Genomic DNA, 18309 nt, shown 5'->3' on the forward strand with positions numbered 1-18309 from the left:
CATTGCAAAACAGTGTGTTTTAATCAATTATTTTTGATGTGAATATATATAGTTTTAATCTACCAATAGGTGACCTTTTTTGCGAGGCATTGGAAAACCTCCCTGGTCTTTGTGGTTGAATCTGTGCTTGAAGTTCACTACTCGACTGAGGGACCTTACAGATATGTGTGTTGGGTACAGCAATGAGGTAATCATTCAACAATCATGTTAACCACTATTCTTGCTCACAGAGTGAATCCATGCAACTTCCTATGTGACTTGTGAAGCACATTTTTACTCTTAAACGTATTTAGGCTTGCCATAACAAAGGGGTTGACTCATCATTTCAGAAACGTAATTCCACTTTGACAATATGGGCTATTGTGTGTAGATTAGTGGCACAAATGTAATCCATTTCAAATTCAATCAGTAACCCAACAATATATGGAAAAAGTCAAGGGGTGTGAATACTTTCTGAAGGCTTTTGCTAAATACATGTATTTGACAATACTATACTACTGACAGCAATAGGCCACGCACCCGATCCGCGCCTATTGGTGTCAGATAGTTTGGTCAAGTCTTACATCATTATCAACCTCAATTATTCTAACAGTACATTTATTTACATTTGTAAGTAACAATGTCTGATTTGTACGTCTTTTTCTGTCTATGATCAAAGCTCCTGAATGTGGTATATCATTGCAAAGAGTTGGGGTAATTGTGTCCGACAATTCGTGAAAGTGGTCTGTTACTTTACATACGAAGCGTTTCATCAAGTCTACATCCGGGTTTTTTTCCTAGGCAATGGAGGCAAATCACCTCCGTTCCTTAGGCAAAGTGAAATAAATTCGCCGCACCGTCACATAAAGTAGTTCCTCTACTAAATGTGATTTAATCTGTATTTATGCATACAATCACAATATACTGAAACGATTTAATACTTTAATCATATTATTGAATCAATTAGAGCCATTGGTGACTTGTTTTGTGCTAAGTGCCCCTTAGTTTTCCTTGCCCCGTTCTCGCTCACTCTTCCTACGCGCATTGATGTGCAATGTGCTCAGGATAGGGGGGTGAATGAGATTGACGAAGAGTTCTTGTTCTGTATCTCAGTTTTTCTCTTTATACTCAAATTAAATAGTGGGAAAAATTATCGGGAAAATCACATCATATGCAATGGAGTGTATTTGGATATTAAGTGGATAAATACACGCTCTGGGCGTTTTTCGGTGAAGAAGTACTACGGTGTTTGTAAATATTTATTTAAATAATTTGTGTGAGAAGAGCAGGGTTGGCTGCTGCTCAAGTGAGTAAAAGAGGAGGGTAAGAACATCTCGGGATCTTTCTATTATTATAAGAACTTTCATTTTAATCTCTGCTACTCTCTTTATTATTTGATTAATATTGTTGTTTTAGATCAAGTGTATTCGCATTTTAGTCGAGGGAAAGCAGTCGCTGAGCAATCGTTTTGTTCATATATCCATATTCTAGGAGTTGGGTGATATTTTATAAGTGCCTTGCTATTGGAGGGCATTGAACGTAGTGCGTAAAGGGGCTGATTCTAACTTGCGCTAAGCTTTACGCCTCTGTTATACAATAAAAACACCGTTTGCAAAGAATTTCAAAGCACAATTATAATGTTTTTTGTTGTGTAATGAACTACCGGACAGTCATCCATTTCAGATGTCTATGTTATTAAGTCGATTTGTCTGCTTTTTAGTTGAACGAATGCTTTGTTGCTTGCCCTCTGTTTCTTTTTCGTAAAGGAACGCTGTATCGCGACGAGTAACACGCAATAGCGCCACAAAAGCGTTAGTGAATGCTATTGAGTAGGTTACTATTTCACGTAAAAGAAAAAAACGTATCACACAAGTTATTGTATTTTATTCCAAAAGAGGTATAACATACGTATATCCTGTTCTTGCGTAGTTCATTTATGTTGCAAGTTAATACCATGTGATATTTGAGTTAATACTATACCATAACTAAGTGGATTCTCATTGGACAACCAACTTGCTATTTGGAGGAAGAACTCCACCTCGCGAATGATATTTAGCTAATTTAGTTATGCTTGCATCAAGTGCACTAAGATAGTTTCTCCTGGTGCCCTACATACTAGCATACTCTGAGAAAGAATAAGAATATTTCCCTACTGAACAATATATAACTAATTCTCAGGATTCGCTATACAGTTATTTCCCCCCAAATAAATGTGGCCTAGCTGGTGAAATCGTGGGGGGTAGTTGTAGGCCCTATTCCACTCGAACGGCTGAGATTGGAACGTTTGATATTGTATCAGTTTTCCTAATCGAGGCCCTTATTCTTAGTTTGATTGAGTGGCAGACAGGTGCAGTGACGTGTCCAGTAGGTCACTCTAGGAGTAGGACGTATAAGTCGACCCATCTGTAGTTTAAATTTCCAGTTTTGCATCACGTTCGTGTTTGGCCCCACTTTATATCATGTATTTAGACAGGTGCCGTGGAATTACAGTGTAGGAAGGGTACTTATTGTTGTACTCACTTACTGCACCGTTGGAGCTAGGAACACAAGCATTTTGCTACACCCGCAATAACATCTGCTAAATATTTGTATGTGACAATAATATTTGATTTGATAGTATGTAGGCCCAGCCTGGTCTCATAGACTAGACGTAACATAGTAAATGTAAAAACGGGAAATCCAAATTAATATGATATGTTACATTTGATATTGTTTTGTTTTTTTACCTCCTTTTTCTCCCCAATTTTGTGGTATCCAATTGGTAGTCTTGTCTCATCGCTGCAACTCTCGTACGGACTCAGAAGAAGTGAAGGTCGAGAGCCGTGCATCCTCCGAAACAAAACCCAACCAAGCCGCACTGCTTCTTTACACAATGCCAGCTTAACCCAGAAGCCAGCCACACCAATGTGTCGGAGGAAACACCGTACACCTGACCATGCATGCGCCCGGCCCGCCACAGGAGTCACTAGAGCGCGAAGGGACAAGGACATCCCTGCCGGCCAAACCATGCCCTAACCCTGTTTTCGCCAACAGGACTGGATTTTTTCTGTTTGTCGCACCATTATCAATAAACCCTAGAAAAGTCCAGGAGGCCCACCGTTTCTGAGATAGTGCAACTGGCACATACCATGCTCAAAGTTGCTGAAGTCACTCATTTTGCCCATTCTAACCTTCAATCGAACGGTTACGGGGTGGTTTACCTAAACCGCTGAGTGTATGTATATTTTTTATTTTACCTTTATTTAACTAGGCAAGTCAGTTAAGAACAAATTCCTATTTTCAGCCTAGGAACAGTGGGTTAACTGCCTTGTTCAGGGGCAGAACAACAGATTTGTACCTTGTCAGCACGGGGATTTGAACTTGCAACCTTTCGGATACTAGCCCAACACTTTAACCACTAGGCTACCCTGCCCCGCCCCATATTATAATACATTCGTTTTCCGTATTGGTAACTTTACCCCCTAGCCTAGCTAATGTTATCTACCTAGCTAATGTTAGCTTTAGCCACCTAGCTAATGTTAGCCACAACAAATTGGAATTAGTAACATATACATTTTTGCTAATTTGTAACATATTGTATGCATGAGTTGGAACCGGTTCAGGGAACAGAACCGAAAACTGTAAAAGAATGAAATTATTTGATGAACAGAACCAGAAATGAAAGTGATCTATATTGTTCCAGAATAGAACCATTATTTTAAAAGTCTGGGACCCAGTTAATAACATTTATTTTACGTTCCTGACATTTTTTTCCAGTTTCCCAAAAATCGCAACAAAGTGTCTATGCAAAGCCCTCACTGTCTGCCAGTGGATGTGTGTGTAGGCTACCTTCCCCTCCCCCTCAGAAGCATAGGTTACTGGAGTCTACTGATGACATTACAAACATGATTCAGAAATTATGGAGAGATGTTTAATTATCGAAGAATGGATTAACTTTTTCAATGCTAGTTAAGGATATTATAGTTATCAAGTTTCACATTGGATTTAACTGACATCAAAAAGGTAAGATGAGTTTTTAATTCTAGTGCTGTTCTGCACAAACAAGCTTGTTAGCTAGCTAGCTAGCTAACGTTTGCTCTGGTCCAACGTTAAACCAAATCGGAAATTCAAAGACATTCAAAGTTCCTCCATAGAAGCTGCTCCTCTGTAGGTATAATTCTGTGGGCCTAATTCAGATAATGCAACAAGATGCCCAGCAACTTCAAGGCAAGCTTCCTTCACCCTCTTGCTCTACACTGGTCTGTCTGTAGTGACTGGCAGCACCGTGTTTGTGCTTGTCTTTCGTTATGATTAAACCACGATGTTACGGAAAAATACAATTTGCTCTTAACAACTTTCATTTACAGATTAAATAATGGTTCTGTTCAGGACGAAACAATTTGATTTTTTAAAGTTCCAACCCCTGATTGCACGAATTGCAATTTGTAACATGTATTGTACAAATTGCAATTCGTAACATATCATATGAAATGGATGATGGACATCCACAAATTAATACGTACCATATGAAATGTAACATATCATGCTAATTGGAGTGTTATGGATTTACATTTATTATGTTACGTATACCCCTGAGTCCAGGTTGGTAGGCCGTCAACTGTTATACCTATAGTACTAACATTAGTATGAGTATCATGCGCAATTTCAAGGATTTCTGCAAAAAGTACAGGTTTTAGAAAATAAAGTAACTTACTGTTGATGATTTAGATTTTTCACTGCAATGTCCTAACCCTCACTCTAATAATTGTGCATACCATCAAAGAATGGGTCACGAACAAAAACATAAACAGCGGTGCAAATGCATTTAATACATTACATTTTTACGTGCAAATAGCACTCACTTTTTATCATATGTTTGTAGGCTATGATGTTCAAGCAATGACATTCCATGAGAGCGACATACTGTAACGTTTTTTGAAACATAATTTGAAGCTATACAAAATTGTTTACAAAGTTTTCTATGATATCAAAAACAATGGACTAAGTGGTTTTAATAATGTATTAACAAGTCATATTCTTCTAAATCAAGAGATATAGACTATTTCCATAATTGAAATTACTAGAACCCTTACAGAATTAGTAACCTACAGTATGAAAAAGCAGTGTACTTCTGCTAGATTATTTGAATAGGTAGTAGCTCAGCTTCCTGATATGTAACACTAAGGCTGGCAATTGCCAGGGACCTTCCGATATTATCACAATGCTTAGGACCCGATATGATATGTATTGCGATTCTCACAATTCTATATGTATTGCAATTCGACATTGTGATTTGATGTTCCAAACATATTGCTCACTATTTGTCTGCAGCTGAGAGACAAGACAGAGCATGATAAAATGAGTTTAGATCAGCCATGGAAGTAAAAGTGCTATTTGCACATAAAAATGTTATGCATTAAATGCATTTGCACCGTTGTTTATGTTTTTGTTCGTGGCCCAATCTTTAATGGTAACGTAACAAAATGTAGAAAAAGTCTAGGTGTCTGAATACTTTTCGAAGGCACTGTATAGCAGCACCAACAAAAAAAATCATAAATAGTTACCATCTGAACAAACCAAAACTAATTTGCAGGCTTCAGTATACAGTTATTTCCCCCGAATAAATGTGGCCTAGTGACATGTAACTGTATCGTATTCCCCCATCACTAATGTACACCTGGACTGTGTTTTACCTATATACCCCCTTCCCCTGAAATTGGCATGTTCTCAAGGATAGTGAGGGAAGGATATGAGGAGAGCAGGAAAGAGAGATAGTCAGAGAATGGGAGAGGGAGGAAACCAGTCCACTCAGCCAGGTGGTAAGCCCATGTAATGGCCCCAATGTTATTATTGTTCTCTTGGCAAAAGGCCCTGGCCGGAAATCAATCCGCCGGCTGGGAGGCTGTAACACTGCTGTGATTTGACTCGCTCTCTTTCCCCGTTTTCACTCACTATGAAATGCTTACACACAGTGTACAAAACTAGTAGGATGTTTTGGGGAGTTTGCACATTCATCTCTTTTTATTTTCTCAGCATTATAGTCCATCATCAGAAAGCAGTAGGTTACTTTTAAGTAAGTTGTACAGAACATCAAAATCTGGATTTAAATGCCAACGATTATCAAACTGTCATCATAAAGAAAATACTCCATTTGTTTTATCCATTTTACTCTAGACTAGAAAATGGTCTAATGCACTCTTAATACTTTTTAAAGGCCCAACCAGGCCTAGAGAGCAGAGGGTAGTCCATACTATCCAAAGCATAGTAGAGTGAGATGATGTAAAACAAAAACAGAAAAATACTATTCCCAAACATTATGCTGAATATTCCTTGCACATCACAATCTAATGACTTTGTGGAGTAGCCTTGGGCCCTGAGGTCTTTGAATGGGCTCTACAGAGAGAGAAGAGAGAGTGGACAGCAAGTGTTTTGGGCCCCTGCTGTGGGTTAGGAAAGCCCATGCTATGACATGCTGCTGGACGTCGCACTGCAACATTATTTAAGTGGAGTGGCTTATCTGATTGCCTCTTTTTTGTGTCACAGCTGCCACCCCCTCAATGCAAAATTGGATGGTGTTCAAAACTGAAGACTGTGTGAAGGTAAAGCTATGAACATTTATTGTGTGTGTGTGTGTGAACGTTTAAATGCAATCCTTAACATGAAGAAAAACTAATAACTGCAAATGTAAATAACAGTGCAGTTTTCACAAAACAACATATTATTATACGTGTTATAGCCTAACTAGACGATAGGCAGGATTAAGGCCTCGAAAGTTGTGTAATTTAAACAAAACCAGAGAGGAGGAGGTGAACTTTAGGCTGCTTTGGTGAATTTGCGAGGCATGCAAGACAAAACATTGAAAGACACAGATAACCAAGACATACAGTGTGTATTCAGGCCCCTTGACCTTTTCCACATTTTGTTACGTTACAGCCTTATTCTAAAATGGATTAAATATTATTATTTTTTCAGCAATCTACACACAATACCCCATAATGGTTATAGTATCTGTATCTTTCAATGTTTTGTCAAAGTGAAAACAGATTTTTAGATTTTTTTTTGCAAATGTATTAAAAATATTAAACAAATACCTTACTTACATACGTATTCAGACCCTTTGCTATGAGACTTGAAAGACTTCAACATCCTTGAGATGTTTCTACAACTTGATTGGAGTCCACCTGTGGTAAATTCAATTGATTGGACATGATTTAGAAAGGCACAGACCTGTCTATATAAGGTCCCACGGTTGGCAGTGCATGTCAGAGCAAAAACCAAGCCATGAGCTCGAAGGAATTGTCCGTAGAGCTCCGAGACAGGATTGTGTCAAGGCACGGATCTTGGGAAGGGTACCAACACATTTTTGCAGCATTGAAGGTCCCCAAGAACACAGTGGCCTCCATCACTCTTCAATGGAAGACGTTTGGAACCACCAAGACTCTTCCTAGAGCTGGCCACCCAGCGTAACTGAGCAATCAGGGGAGAAGGGGCTTTCATTAGGGAGGTAACCAAGAACCTAATGGTCACTCTGAATTAGGCCTTTATGGTAGAGTCACCAGACGGAAGCCAGTCCTCAGTAAAAGGCACATGACAGCCCGCTTGGAGTTTTCCAAAAGGCATCTGAAGACTCTGAGACCATGAGAAACAATATTCTATGGTCTGATGAAACTAAGATTGAACTCTCTGGCTTGAATGCCAAATGTCACGTCTGGAGGAAACCTGGCACCAAGCCTACGGCGAAGCATGGTGGTGGCAGCATCATGCTGTGGGGACGTTTTTCAGCGGCAGGGACTAGGGGACTAGTCAGGATCAGGGGAAAGATGAACAGAGCAAGTACATAGAGATCCCCGATGAAAACCTGCTCCAGAGTGCTCAGGACCTCAGACTGGGGCGAAGGTTCACCTTCCAACAGGTCAACGAGCCTAAGCACACAGCCAAGACAACGCAGGAGTGGCTTTGGGGGCAGGAGTGGCTTTGGGGACAAGTCTCTGAATGTCCTTGAGTGGCCCAGCCAGAGCCTGGACTTGAACCCAATCGAACATCTCTGGAGAGACCTGAAAATAACTGTTCAGCAACGCTCCCCATCCAACCTGGCAGAGCTTGAAAGGATCTGCAGAGAGGAATGGGAGAAACTCCCAAAATACAGGTGAGCCAAGCTTGTAGTGTCATACCCAAGAAGACCCGAGGCTGTAATCGCTGACAAAGGTGCTTCAACAAAGTACTGAGTAAAGGGTCTGAATACAGAAATTTCCATAAAACTTAATTGTTTTGTCATTATGGGCTATTGTGTGTAAATTGGTGAGTAACATTTTTTTTTTAAACACACACATTTTAGAATAAGGCTGTAATGTAACAAAATGTGGAAAAAGTTGAGGTGTCTGAATACTTTCCAAAGGCACTGTATGCACACCTTCTCTCTTTCCCTCGCGCTGGCTTGCCTGCTCTTTCTCTCTGCTAATGATGGGAGTGTGTGTAGAATATCCTAGCCTATTCATTGATCATAGGCCCTGCTTTACTGAAGTTGCGAGACATTGCAACCCAAGAAATGGAGAGTTACAGCATACCATTATGAGATGCAGCTTTTGATTGCCTAGTGCACTAGTTTGCCTAGTGCACTGACTTTGTCTCCTTGGTGTCCGACCTGCCTATACTGTGCCCCTCCCCTCTCACACTGTCCCTCGCTAGGTCGCTTTGAAAGTTGCAAGCGTTTTTGTTCTCGGAAGTGCGCAACTAATCAGTCTCCTCAGTTCCAAAAAAAACAAACACTTGTCCCATGGAAAACGGTGTGCACAGTCATTTTAGCTTGGACTTCATGCTAGTTAAATCTGCTGTCTCGGATCTTTACACCACACATACAGCACCCCAAGCTTGGCACACGCAAACCCCAATTCAGCAGTCACAGTCTTGACACTCAGAAATGGGAGTCGACATGCAAGGAGTCGAGGAATCAATTATTTTGGAGTCACCTCTCCGCCACCACGTCAGTTGGAAAAATGGCAGAGAAAGGCGAGCGACAGCAGCGATGTGTGGCAATACTTTGAGCAGTTAAATGAGAAGGTGGTGAAGTGCAAACTTTGCGAGGTGGAATTGAGGTAAAGTAATGGTAGTTCACAGGTGCAACGCTAACCATCTGAAAGGGACGCACCCTGAGACGCACCCTGAGACCCAAACCTTTGCTGGCATTGTGAATTCACATGAAATTGTAGTAAATTCTTGTATCTTTTTAATGGGAAAACCAAAAAAAATGCGTCTCTTTTAAACTTTAAGAAAAAAAGTATGTGTGTGTGTGTGTGTGTGTGTGTGTGTGTACAGGTTTATAAACAAATAATTAAATGTTTATAAACTACTTACAAACAGGTTGTAAATCCTATTAAGTGTACTTCAATGTGAAGTGTTTTGGAAATGTCTACTTTAATGTCCACCTTAAAAGTAGATAAAAGATAACATGGATAACGGCAACATTTTTACAGTGTTCTATGGCCTGATGCCATTGCTTTGTTATAAGCACAACTTGATTTCACTGTTACAAGTCTTTATGTTGACATATTAGTATTCCTGTTGAATGAAGGGATAAAATATCCATCTTCCTGGCTGAACAGGCTGAAAGCTGTCCAGGACTGAGCTTCCGACAGAAGGGATCAATGATGGAATTACAGACCCTCCAAGAGTCCCTGAAAGCGGATATACAAGTTCATCAGGTAACAGCACTACAGCATCTCTCTGCTTTTCTGCCATTTAACCACCATTTGTTCACTTGATTCACCTGGAAATGATCAGACATGTTTCGGGAGGAAAGTTGGTAACACATTCAACTGTGCGGCAGAATGTGGTTGGGTTTTTGTTCATTACACTCCATCAGATTCTTGCCCTCAGGCTGCGCCATGAATACTTCCTCTTTCGACTCATCCTATCTGTCAGCTTATCCACCTCCTTCTCTACTCTGCGTCCTCCTGCCTCTCCCTTCAGTGATTGTCCTTTAAGTATGGTTTAGTGTCGGGTTTGGGTCAGAAAAATATACTTCATCCTGTAAATGTATGCTCTAGACTCTTTGAAAAACAAGTGCTACCTAGAACCTAAAAGGGTTATTCGGCTGTCCCCATAGGAGAACCCTTTGAATAACCCTTTTTGGTTCCAGGTAGAACCCTTTTGGGTTCAATGCAGAACCCTTTCCAAAGACGGAAAGGGTTCTCCTATGGGGACAGCCGAAGAACCCTTTTGGAACCCTTTTTATCCCTCTAAGAGTTTATGTGTACTCTGTAGTCTTCTTGAGTTGTATTTCTGTGCCATCCATAATGTTTCTGTTTTGAGGTTTGGTGCATGATACCCTCCGTCTGGTTCAACCCAAATACGGAAACCAGAAACATGAGGAAAGCTTATCCTCGCACCTCTATCACCAGCCAGATGTGCTCCTTATAGCAAAAATTCAAACAGGGCATGTGTTGATTACCATGAGAGTGATCACATTAGAGAGGCCCACATGTTCAGTGTAAGTCAGTATGGTGTTCCTATTCGCAACCACTGAATGTACCTCCTTGTGTTTGTCTGGAATGCTTTGTACAGTGGGGAGCCATGAATGTGCTCTAAGGTTGCAGTATTGGAAGGTGCCTCTGGGGGCCACTGTGTCTACAGTTTGTATGGCTGTGACAACAAGAATGCATTGGGTACTGCAACGTTAAAAGGGGGGGGGGGGTGAGCAAAAGGAACATTCACTCAGGAAACGTAAAAACCTATTGCAAAACCTTTTTCTCTAACCTTTAAGAAGCATGTGACGTTAGGAACAAGTGACACAGCCTCTCTCCTTGTAGTATATTAGGTGTATCAATGCATTTGTTATGTGGTTGTTAATAACTTATGTGTCTTTCTATGATTTCTCTCTCACAGAAACTAGTGTCCCAAATGAAACAGGATCCACAGGTAAGCCCCTCCTGTCACAAAGGTGGTTGTACCAGATTGCTAGGCCCAAATACACAATATGTTTTGGGGTTGACGTCAGAGGTTTTCAAGCTTTTGAAAGAATGTAGTATCCCTATTACTCAAAATCTACACAGTTGAAAGATATGACTTAAAACAGCCTAAGAGGAAAACCAGAAAAAAGACCAGTTAAGATATAATGTTTTGAATTTTTTCTCCCCAATTCCGTGGTATCCAATTTTTTATTTTTTTTTAGTAGCTACTATCTTGTCTCATCGCTACAACTCCCGTACGGGCTCGGGAGAGACGAAGGTTGAAAGTCATGCGTCCTCCGATACACAACCCAACCAAGCCGCACTGCTTCTTAACACAGCGCGCATCCAACCCGGAAGCCAGCCGCACCAATGTGTCAGAGGAAACACCGTGCACCTGGCAACTTAGCCCGCTATGAGACAAGGACATCCCTACCGGCCAAGCCCTTCCTAACCCGGACGACGCTAGGCCAATTGTGCGTCGCCCCATGGACCTCCCGGTCGCGGGCGGTTACGACAGCGCCTGGGCGCGAACCCAGGGTCTCTGGTGGCGCTGCTGGTGCTGCAGTACAGCTCCCTTAACCACTGTGCCACCCGGGAGGCCCAGGGGCTCAGAGATTTATGATTGGTTCCAAACTCCACCTCTTTTACTTTACTCTGTCAATGTTGAGACCTGCCTTGAAATCTCCCCAGAGCTCTTCTATCTCTGTAGTATCCGCCCACCATACTTTATCATCCTGCAGCCCTTTTATGAGGACTCGGTGCTGTAGCAGCAGCGGCCCATCCCACATTTCAGCGGTGTCCCTACATCCCAGCTCTGAGTTCCCCCTCATGTGGCTGACAGCCGTGGCAGCCCAGTGACGCGAGGGGAGTGGATTACTCTTTCCACCTCACTTCACTCGTCCCGTGGGAAACGGTGTGCACAGTCATTTTAACTTGGACTTCATGCTAGTTAAAGCTGCTGTCTCGGATCTTTACACCACACCTACACACACACACACACACACACAAATACAGCACCCAGAGCTTGGCACACTCCCCACATAACACGCAAACCCCAACTCAGCTGTCACGAATGAACAATTCTTCACAGCTATGTGTAAGTGAGCTATAACAGGCTTGTTGCTCTCTTCTTCTTCTTTTTTGCTGCAGAATGCTGATTTGAAGAAGCAGCTCCATGAACGTCAAGCCAAGATCACAGCGCTGAGTGAGCAGCAGGTAGGCAACTGAAACAGGAGAGGGGAGTGGTGGCTCTGGGATTTCATACACCATCACACTGGCACACACCAAGGGCTTTACCAGTCTTACATTACTGCACTGTGTATTAAAATGCTAGAGGTTCATGACAGAGCCTACTTTCACTTCCTGTCTGAGCTATCCTTTCTTTCTTTTCTTCTTCTCTGTCCTTCTTCTGGAGAGTAGGCCTAGACAAGTCAATGTGGCAGATCTAAGAGTCCTGCATGCTTCTGCATGTGATTGATGATTTCTGTACAGTTGAGGGTGTGAGCCTAGGATCACTTTGAGTTGGGTTTTGTCTGCTTCTTCGGGCTAGGGGCTTAGAGCAGGTGTCTGACTGATCCAGTTTCATGGTGCTAAAAAGCACCACACTTTGTGAAGCTGTTAACATTCACATCCATTGACAACCATGGGATGGTTAGAGATAAGAGTCATTTGAGACTTTAACAGTTTATAGGACCTATGTACAGCAGTGGTGCAAAGTACTTAAGTAAAAATACTTTAAAGTACTTCTTAAGTTGTTTTCTATACTTTACTATTTATATTTTTGCTAACTTTTACTTCACTACAATCCTAAAGAAAATGATATTACTTTTTACTCCATACATTTTCCCTGACACCCAAAAGTACTCGTTACATTTTGACAGGAAAATGGTCCAATTCACACACTTATCTAGAGCACATCCCTGGTCATCCCTACTGCCTCTGATCTAGCGGTCTCACTAAACACAAATGCTTACTTTGTCAATTATGTCTGAGCATGTGAGTGTGCCCCTGGCTATCCGTCAACAATTGTGACGTCTGGTTTGTTTAATATAAGGAATTTGAGATGGTTTATACTTTTGAAAGTTAAGTACATTTTAGCAATTCCATTTACTTTTGACACTTAAGTATATTTAAAACATTTACTCAAGTAGTATTTTACTGATACTAATAGATTTTTACTTGAGTCATTTTCTATTAAGGTAGCTTTACTTTTACTCAAGTATGACAATTGAGTACTTTTTCCACCACTGATGTACAGTATATACAGTATATTTGTTATTGACTTACAAGTACAACTGGCATGCATGCAGGCTAGTGTTAGTGAATTTGCCCCTCAACCAATCATTAACATATTATTGTAAGAGGCTTTGTTTTGGCGATTTGAACTGAGTCAAACTAAACTTTTGGAGATATGTTGTTTTTCCTCTTAACCACTTTGCTGCATATAAACTTACCCTGTTATTGTGGTTTAATGAAGTCTTGGGAATGATAGAGGTTTCTATTGAACCTCTGTTTACAATGTCCCTGGTGTCTAATTTTCTTTACAGACTAAATGAAGGGGTGTGATTCCTGTAGAAGTGTCATTTCTTTCCACCTGTCACTTATCGATCGTCCTCTCTCTAGTCTAGGGCCTCTGTCGGCTCAACCAAAGAGGTTTTTAAAACGTCAAATTTAAACGCTGTTTGGGAAGGGCCTGGATTCACTTTCAAAAGAAAAATAATTGCCATTTTATTTGTGCAGAGGCCGAAGCTTTTGTTGTACCTTAATTGAGTCTGTGTTGCTGTCTTAGTTTTGAGAACCCTTAAGCTTTATGTTTGTTTAACGGTTATGCTATGAGAATATTTGGTCACAATACTCGCAGTGGATGCATGGGTATCTGATCTGAAGAGAAGTTCAACACCGATTGAGAGCTGTTCTTTGAGAATCAAGGGGAGCATTTTACTGGAATTAGCATCAAACCTGCATCCCCATAGTCCCATCCAGACACTGCTTGTGGCGGTGCACTTTCTCAGTCTATTCTTATTACCCCCTCAAGATATGCTTATTAATACAACACTGCTGTTGCAGTCTCTCCTGTATTCACTTTACATGGAGTCAATGTCTTCATTATTTAACTTACATGAAGTTGCTCCACACCTTGAGGCTCCTTAAGGGAAACATGTTTGACATATATTTGTTACTGGTGTGTGTGTGTGTGTGTGTGTGTGTGTGTGTGTGTGTGTGTGTGTGTGTGTGTGTGTGTGTGTGTGTGTGTGTGTGTGTGTGTGTGTGTGTGTGTGTGTGTGTGTGTGTGTGTGTGTGTGTGTGTTGTGTGTGTGTGTGTGTGCTAGCTAAGCGGTTAGTGCTTTTTGATTTATGAGGTCGGTTCGGTTATTTAAAAAAAAATATTACGGTCTTCGGGTTTCGATTGAATAATTTGAAGCATTTAAATGCACTATGCATTATGTGGGTTGAATCCTTTAACAACACAGAATAAAACAATGAATAAAAGTTCAACGATGGTAATGACCCATTGATACTTATCAGTTATTACCCATCGTTTATTCACCTTACTATATCTGAAGTAAATATTTGTTGTGTATATTACATTGATTTTACTTGATGACTTTATTATTTCATTCCAAGTCATCTCTATAGAGCTGCCTATACTATGACAAAATCACTATTTTAGTAGTTAATAAAAGTAAATAAGGCATGCTTTTATGACTGTTGAATACCAATTATCAACTACTTGGATCAGGGATGGGTAACTGATCAGGGATGGGCCTGTACCCAAATACACAAGCGAGTCCAGAACCAGAATTCGAAATAATGTCATGGGTCAGATCTGATATGATTGTCTCGGGTCTCGGGTATGTGTAATTTTTAACTGACTTTTCCAGAAGGACCCATATAGTTTTGAACGCAACTGCTGCAGTAGAGAGAGTAAGAGAGAAATTGTATAATTTATGCTGCTGCTCTTTGCTTTTCACGTAGGTGGCACGTGTAGCTTGTTGTTGTTGTTGTTGGCCAATCATAAGCCATCAAAGCTGCAATAGGCTAGTCATAGAGCCTCTGCATGGGGAAAAAGTTAGGAGATCTATTCATTGGAAGATTCATTAAACGTTTAAGGAGAAGGATAGGCTACAACGACCTAAAGCCGACAGGTAGGCTGCTACTATTATATTATGAATGGAGTTGTTGTTGTTAGTAACTGTGTAGGACGAGAAAGCGCATGCAGCCTCAATTAGCCTAGCTAGCTAGATTAACTAGCTTCTCCAGGTTTGAAGACAAGTATTACATATAAATAACCTAGCTATGGCAGCTATTAGTCTACTATAGCGTGAGCCGGCTTGGTTGGTTGCAGTTTCTCATCTCTCCCTTCCTCCTCCCTGTTCCCCGGTCACTCGCTCACACTCATAGTAGCCTACACACACAGCACTGGCCCCTGCTAGAGCGTCACTTCTCTCTACCCCCCCCCCTTGTGCTTTATCAGCCCCGGTTAATAAAGTAGCTTAAAATGTTATTTTTCTGCTGCTTCCCTCACTCAGATCGAACCGGGCCTGGATCCAGGTCCGTTCCTCAGGTCCGTTTGGAACTGGTCTCTATATTGTAAAAGTTATCTTATGCGTATTGGGTCTGGTTGGGAAATCCCCAGGTCGGTTTTGGAACGGGTCCAACTATTTAGTTTCAAAAAGGCATTTCAGGCATAACGCTCTCAGTACTGTATCTTGCCCGGTGCTGAAAGGGACACCTGCTGACAGAGTGTGAATAATACCAGGTTCATTTAACAAGGGTGGCAGGCTGCTCAGGCCAAGTATTTCAGCAGCTCAGCTATGAATTTTTAAAAGTGTTTTTTATAAATTCACACTAGCAGCTGATTTATATTCTATGAGGTGCGGGGCCTCCACTGAGTCGATGTCAGATGAGTGTAGCGTATAAGACCGGAACGATTAGATGATTATATCCATAGAGCATTTACATTTTTTATCATACTGAACTATTCATTGTCTGTATGAATAGAGGTAGGAGTGGTGAAAGGTAAATTGAGAGGGTCACTTCATTCTAGCACTATGTGAAAGACAAATACTCAATCTGAGGATTCTCCGCTGAAATTAGTCACACCAATGTGCTTTTGGCCACACGACCTCCACCACTGCATTGTAACCAGAAGGAATGAAATATTAAAGTGCTGACTGAAGGTCAGGTTGGTTGTGTGTGTGGAGAAACCTGGATTCCATTTCAATGGACCTGAGCTGTTTTCATCTAGTGTTTCACGTTGTTCGAGAGGATTCTAGCTGACTTATTTGCTGGACTGGCTTGATTAGGAGTTAGATACTGCAAAGCTCGTGAGGAATAGAATTGTCCATCTTGACAGATAAGTTGTGTAACACAGCATTTGACGTTTTGCTTAAAAACGTATAAATCATTAGTTCATTGTTTGTTAACAAGCTTTTGAAAAAGGTCATTATATGCCATTCATTCTTGTTAGGACCTTCACTTAGCCCCCATAATGCACCGATGACTTATTTCATGAGCGGAGAAACTTTTTCAGAAACCGTTTAGTTAACAATGTCCTGAAAGAGACTATTACAGTTCCACACATCAGCAGTTTTCATTGTGTGGACTGAAAAGATGTAGAAAACTCTCTCTCTCTCTCACTTAATGAAAAGGCTCAACTCCAGGGATGTCACCCCACCGGGGCTATGGAAGCAGCCAGGCTGTGCTTCTATAAATCATGCTGCAATGATCCAGCCATCGATTTCAGACTGGGGTTGTCTTTAGCACAGTTGAAAACCCTTAAAAATGTCAATTATTTTATTGATTCCTGTATTTTCTTCCTAACTCTCCCCTGTCCCCCATTTACAATATATATATATATATTTTACAGTTTTTTTGGTCAATCGTCTCTCAGTACTGTGTCTATTTGTCGGTGTGATGTGTTATAATCTCTGGATTTACCGCGCAGTTCTTTCAACATCACTTCTTGGATTTAAAATAAACTGCCGTGCATTTCGCAGGGGTCGATACTAGGAGCTGTTCTTTTGACTATTTATACAAATGCTATTGGTCAATCTGTCAAAATGTTTACATTTGAATCGATATGCAGATGATACTATTGCGTATGCAATTGACCCAACTACTGACTGGGCTGTGACAAGGCTTGCAGTTGTGCATGAAGCCCTCCAAGTAATCCCTGAAAGATGTTTCGATTGGATGTTTTGAAGTCCCTCGGACAATTCAGACAGCTGATTTTTATCATGAAGAATGTGTTAGTTTTAAATGAATGTGTTTTGTATCTTAATGTGTATATTGTCTATATGTTGTGTTTACCTGTACTTCCCTGTTGTAATGTGCTTGTTTTTGTATGGCGCAGGGCTCATTTGTGAAATCGACGTTAGTCTCAATTGGACTTCCCCGTTAGAATAAAGGCAAATCATCTGAATATTCCTCTGAAAATCCTTTTTACTCTGGAAGAGGGAAGTCGCTTTTCGTTGTGATTTGTAGAGACTCAGTAGCTTGTCTTGTGTTTCTGAGCGTTATGGTAGCGCTGATGTCGGAGAGTTGTCTCATTTTCCCACAGGTGACATTTGATTGGCTTTCGAGAGGCATACCGCTGAGGATGTTTGTGAGAATAAAATGGGTTCAACCTCTGGTCAGACCTGAACCTGATAAACTTGGGACACATGGGAGCAGAAAGTGCTGAACCTCCCTTCTCTAATAATGCACTCCAGGGAGGCTGTGTGTGTCAGTGAGCTGGTGTCTTATGTCTCTTTGTGAGTTGGCCAAAGGATTTATCCATATTTTCAAGCAGGTTTCAAGCAGTGGAGTAAAGTTGCAGCATTCTGTATTTATGATACTATGTGGTGGTCCCTTCCTCTTTTAAGAGGTGTGCTATTCAACTTGCCCTGCAGAATTCATTTAAAAGGCTCTCCTTTTAAATGAGGAAGCTCTATTGTCTCGGAATACCTGTCTGCCTGTGTGGCTCCCTAGCTCCCACCCAGGGATAATAAAACACCTTGAGCTCCTCCACCGTAGAAATAATGACCCATGGCACTGAAACGAGGCACAATTGAATCGATTTAGCTGCAGTCTGTCCTTTCTTTGACTGCCTCAATGGTTTGAATAGTACGGGGCATTTTATGAGGAGACAGAGCCCTGTGGATCCAGAGAAATGGCACTGCGATGAATGCTTGGGCAGGTCTCAACTGGCCTGGCCAGGACTGAATACAGGGGAATCAGACAGACTGGCTGTGACATGTGACGTTATGGCTCACTGTAAAAGCCTCACAGCTGTTGATAAGCTAGTTGCACTTGTGCCATTTGTGAAAACATGAGGAATAGAAAGACCATATGATAATATGCAAAATACTGGAAGGACTAAAACATTGATGCCAAGGAAAGAACCTGCTCCCCATCTATTGTC

The 18309-nt window shown here is 41.1% G+C and overlaps 1 protein-coding gene across 5 annotated transcripts in view; it reads left to right on the forward strand.

Moving 5' to 3' along the window:
* The first annotated feature begins 1042 nt into the window (after window positions 1-1042).
* Window positions 1043-18309, forward strand: part of LOC112249015 (PHD finger protein 21A) — a 38810-nt gene continuing 21543 nt past the window's right edge. For 4 of the 5 annotated variants that reach the window (XM_024418591.2, XM_024418586.2, XM_024418589.2 and 1 more), the window contains exons 1-5: window positions 1043-1302; window positions 6502-6557; window positions 9558-9656; window positions 10840-10872; window positions 12054-12119. In XM_024418591.2, coding sequence (XP_024274359.1) covers window positions 6516-6557; window positions 9558-9656; window positions 10840-10872; window positions 12054-12119 — 240 coding nt within the window. In that variant the 5' untranslated portion in view covers window positions 1043-1302; window positions 6502-6515. The remainder of the gene's footprint in view (window positions 1303-6501; window positions 6558-9557; window positions 9657-10839; window positions 10873-12053; window positions 12120-18309) is intronic. The other variant, XM_024418587.2, reaches the window with a different exon arrangement.

The sequence above is a fragment of the Oncorhynchus tshawytscha genome, linkage group LG04 (genome assembly GCF_018296145.1).
Source record: "Oncorhynchus tshawytscha isolate Ot180627B linkage group LG04, Otsh_v2.0, whole genome shotgun sequence".
In the NCBI taxonomy this organism is placed as follows: domain Eukaryota; kingdom Metazoa; phylum Chordata; class Actinopteri; order Salmoniformes; family Salmonidae; genus Oncorhynchus; species Oncorhynchus tshawytscha.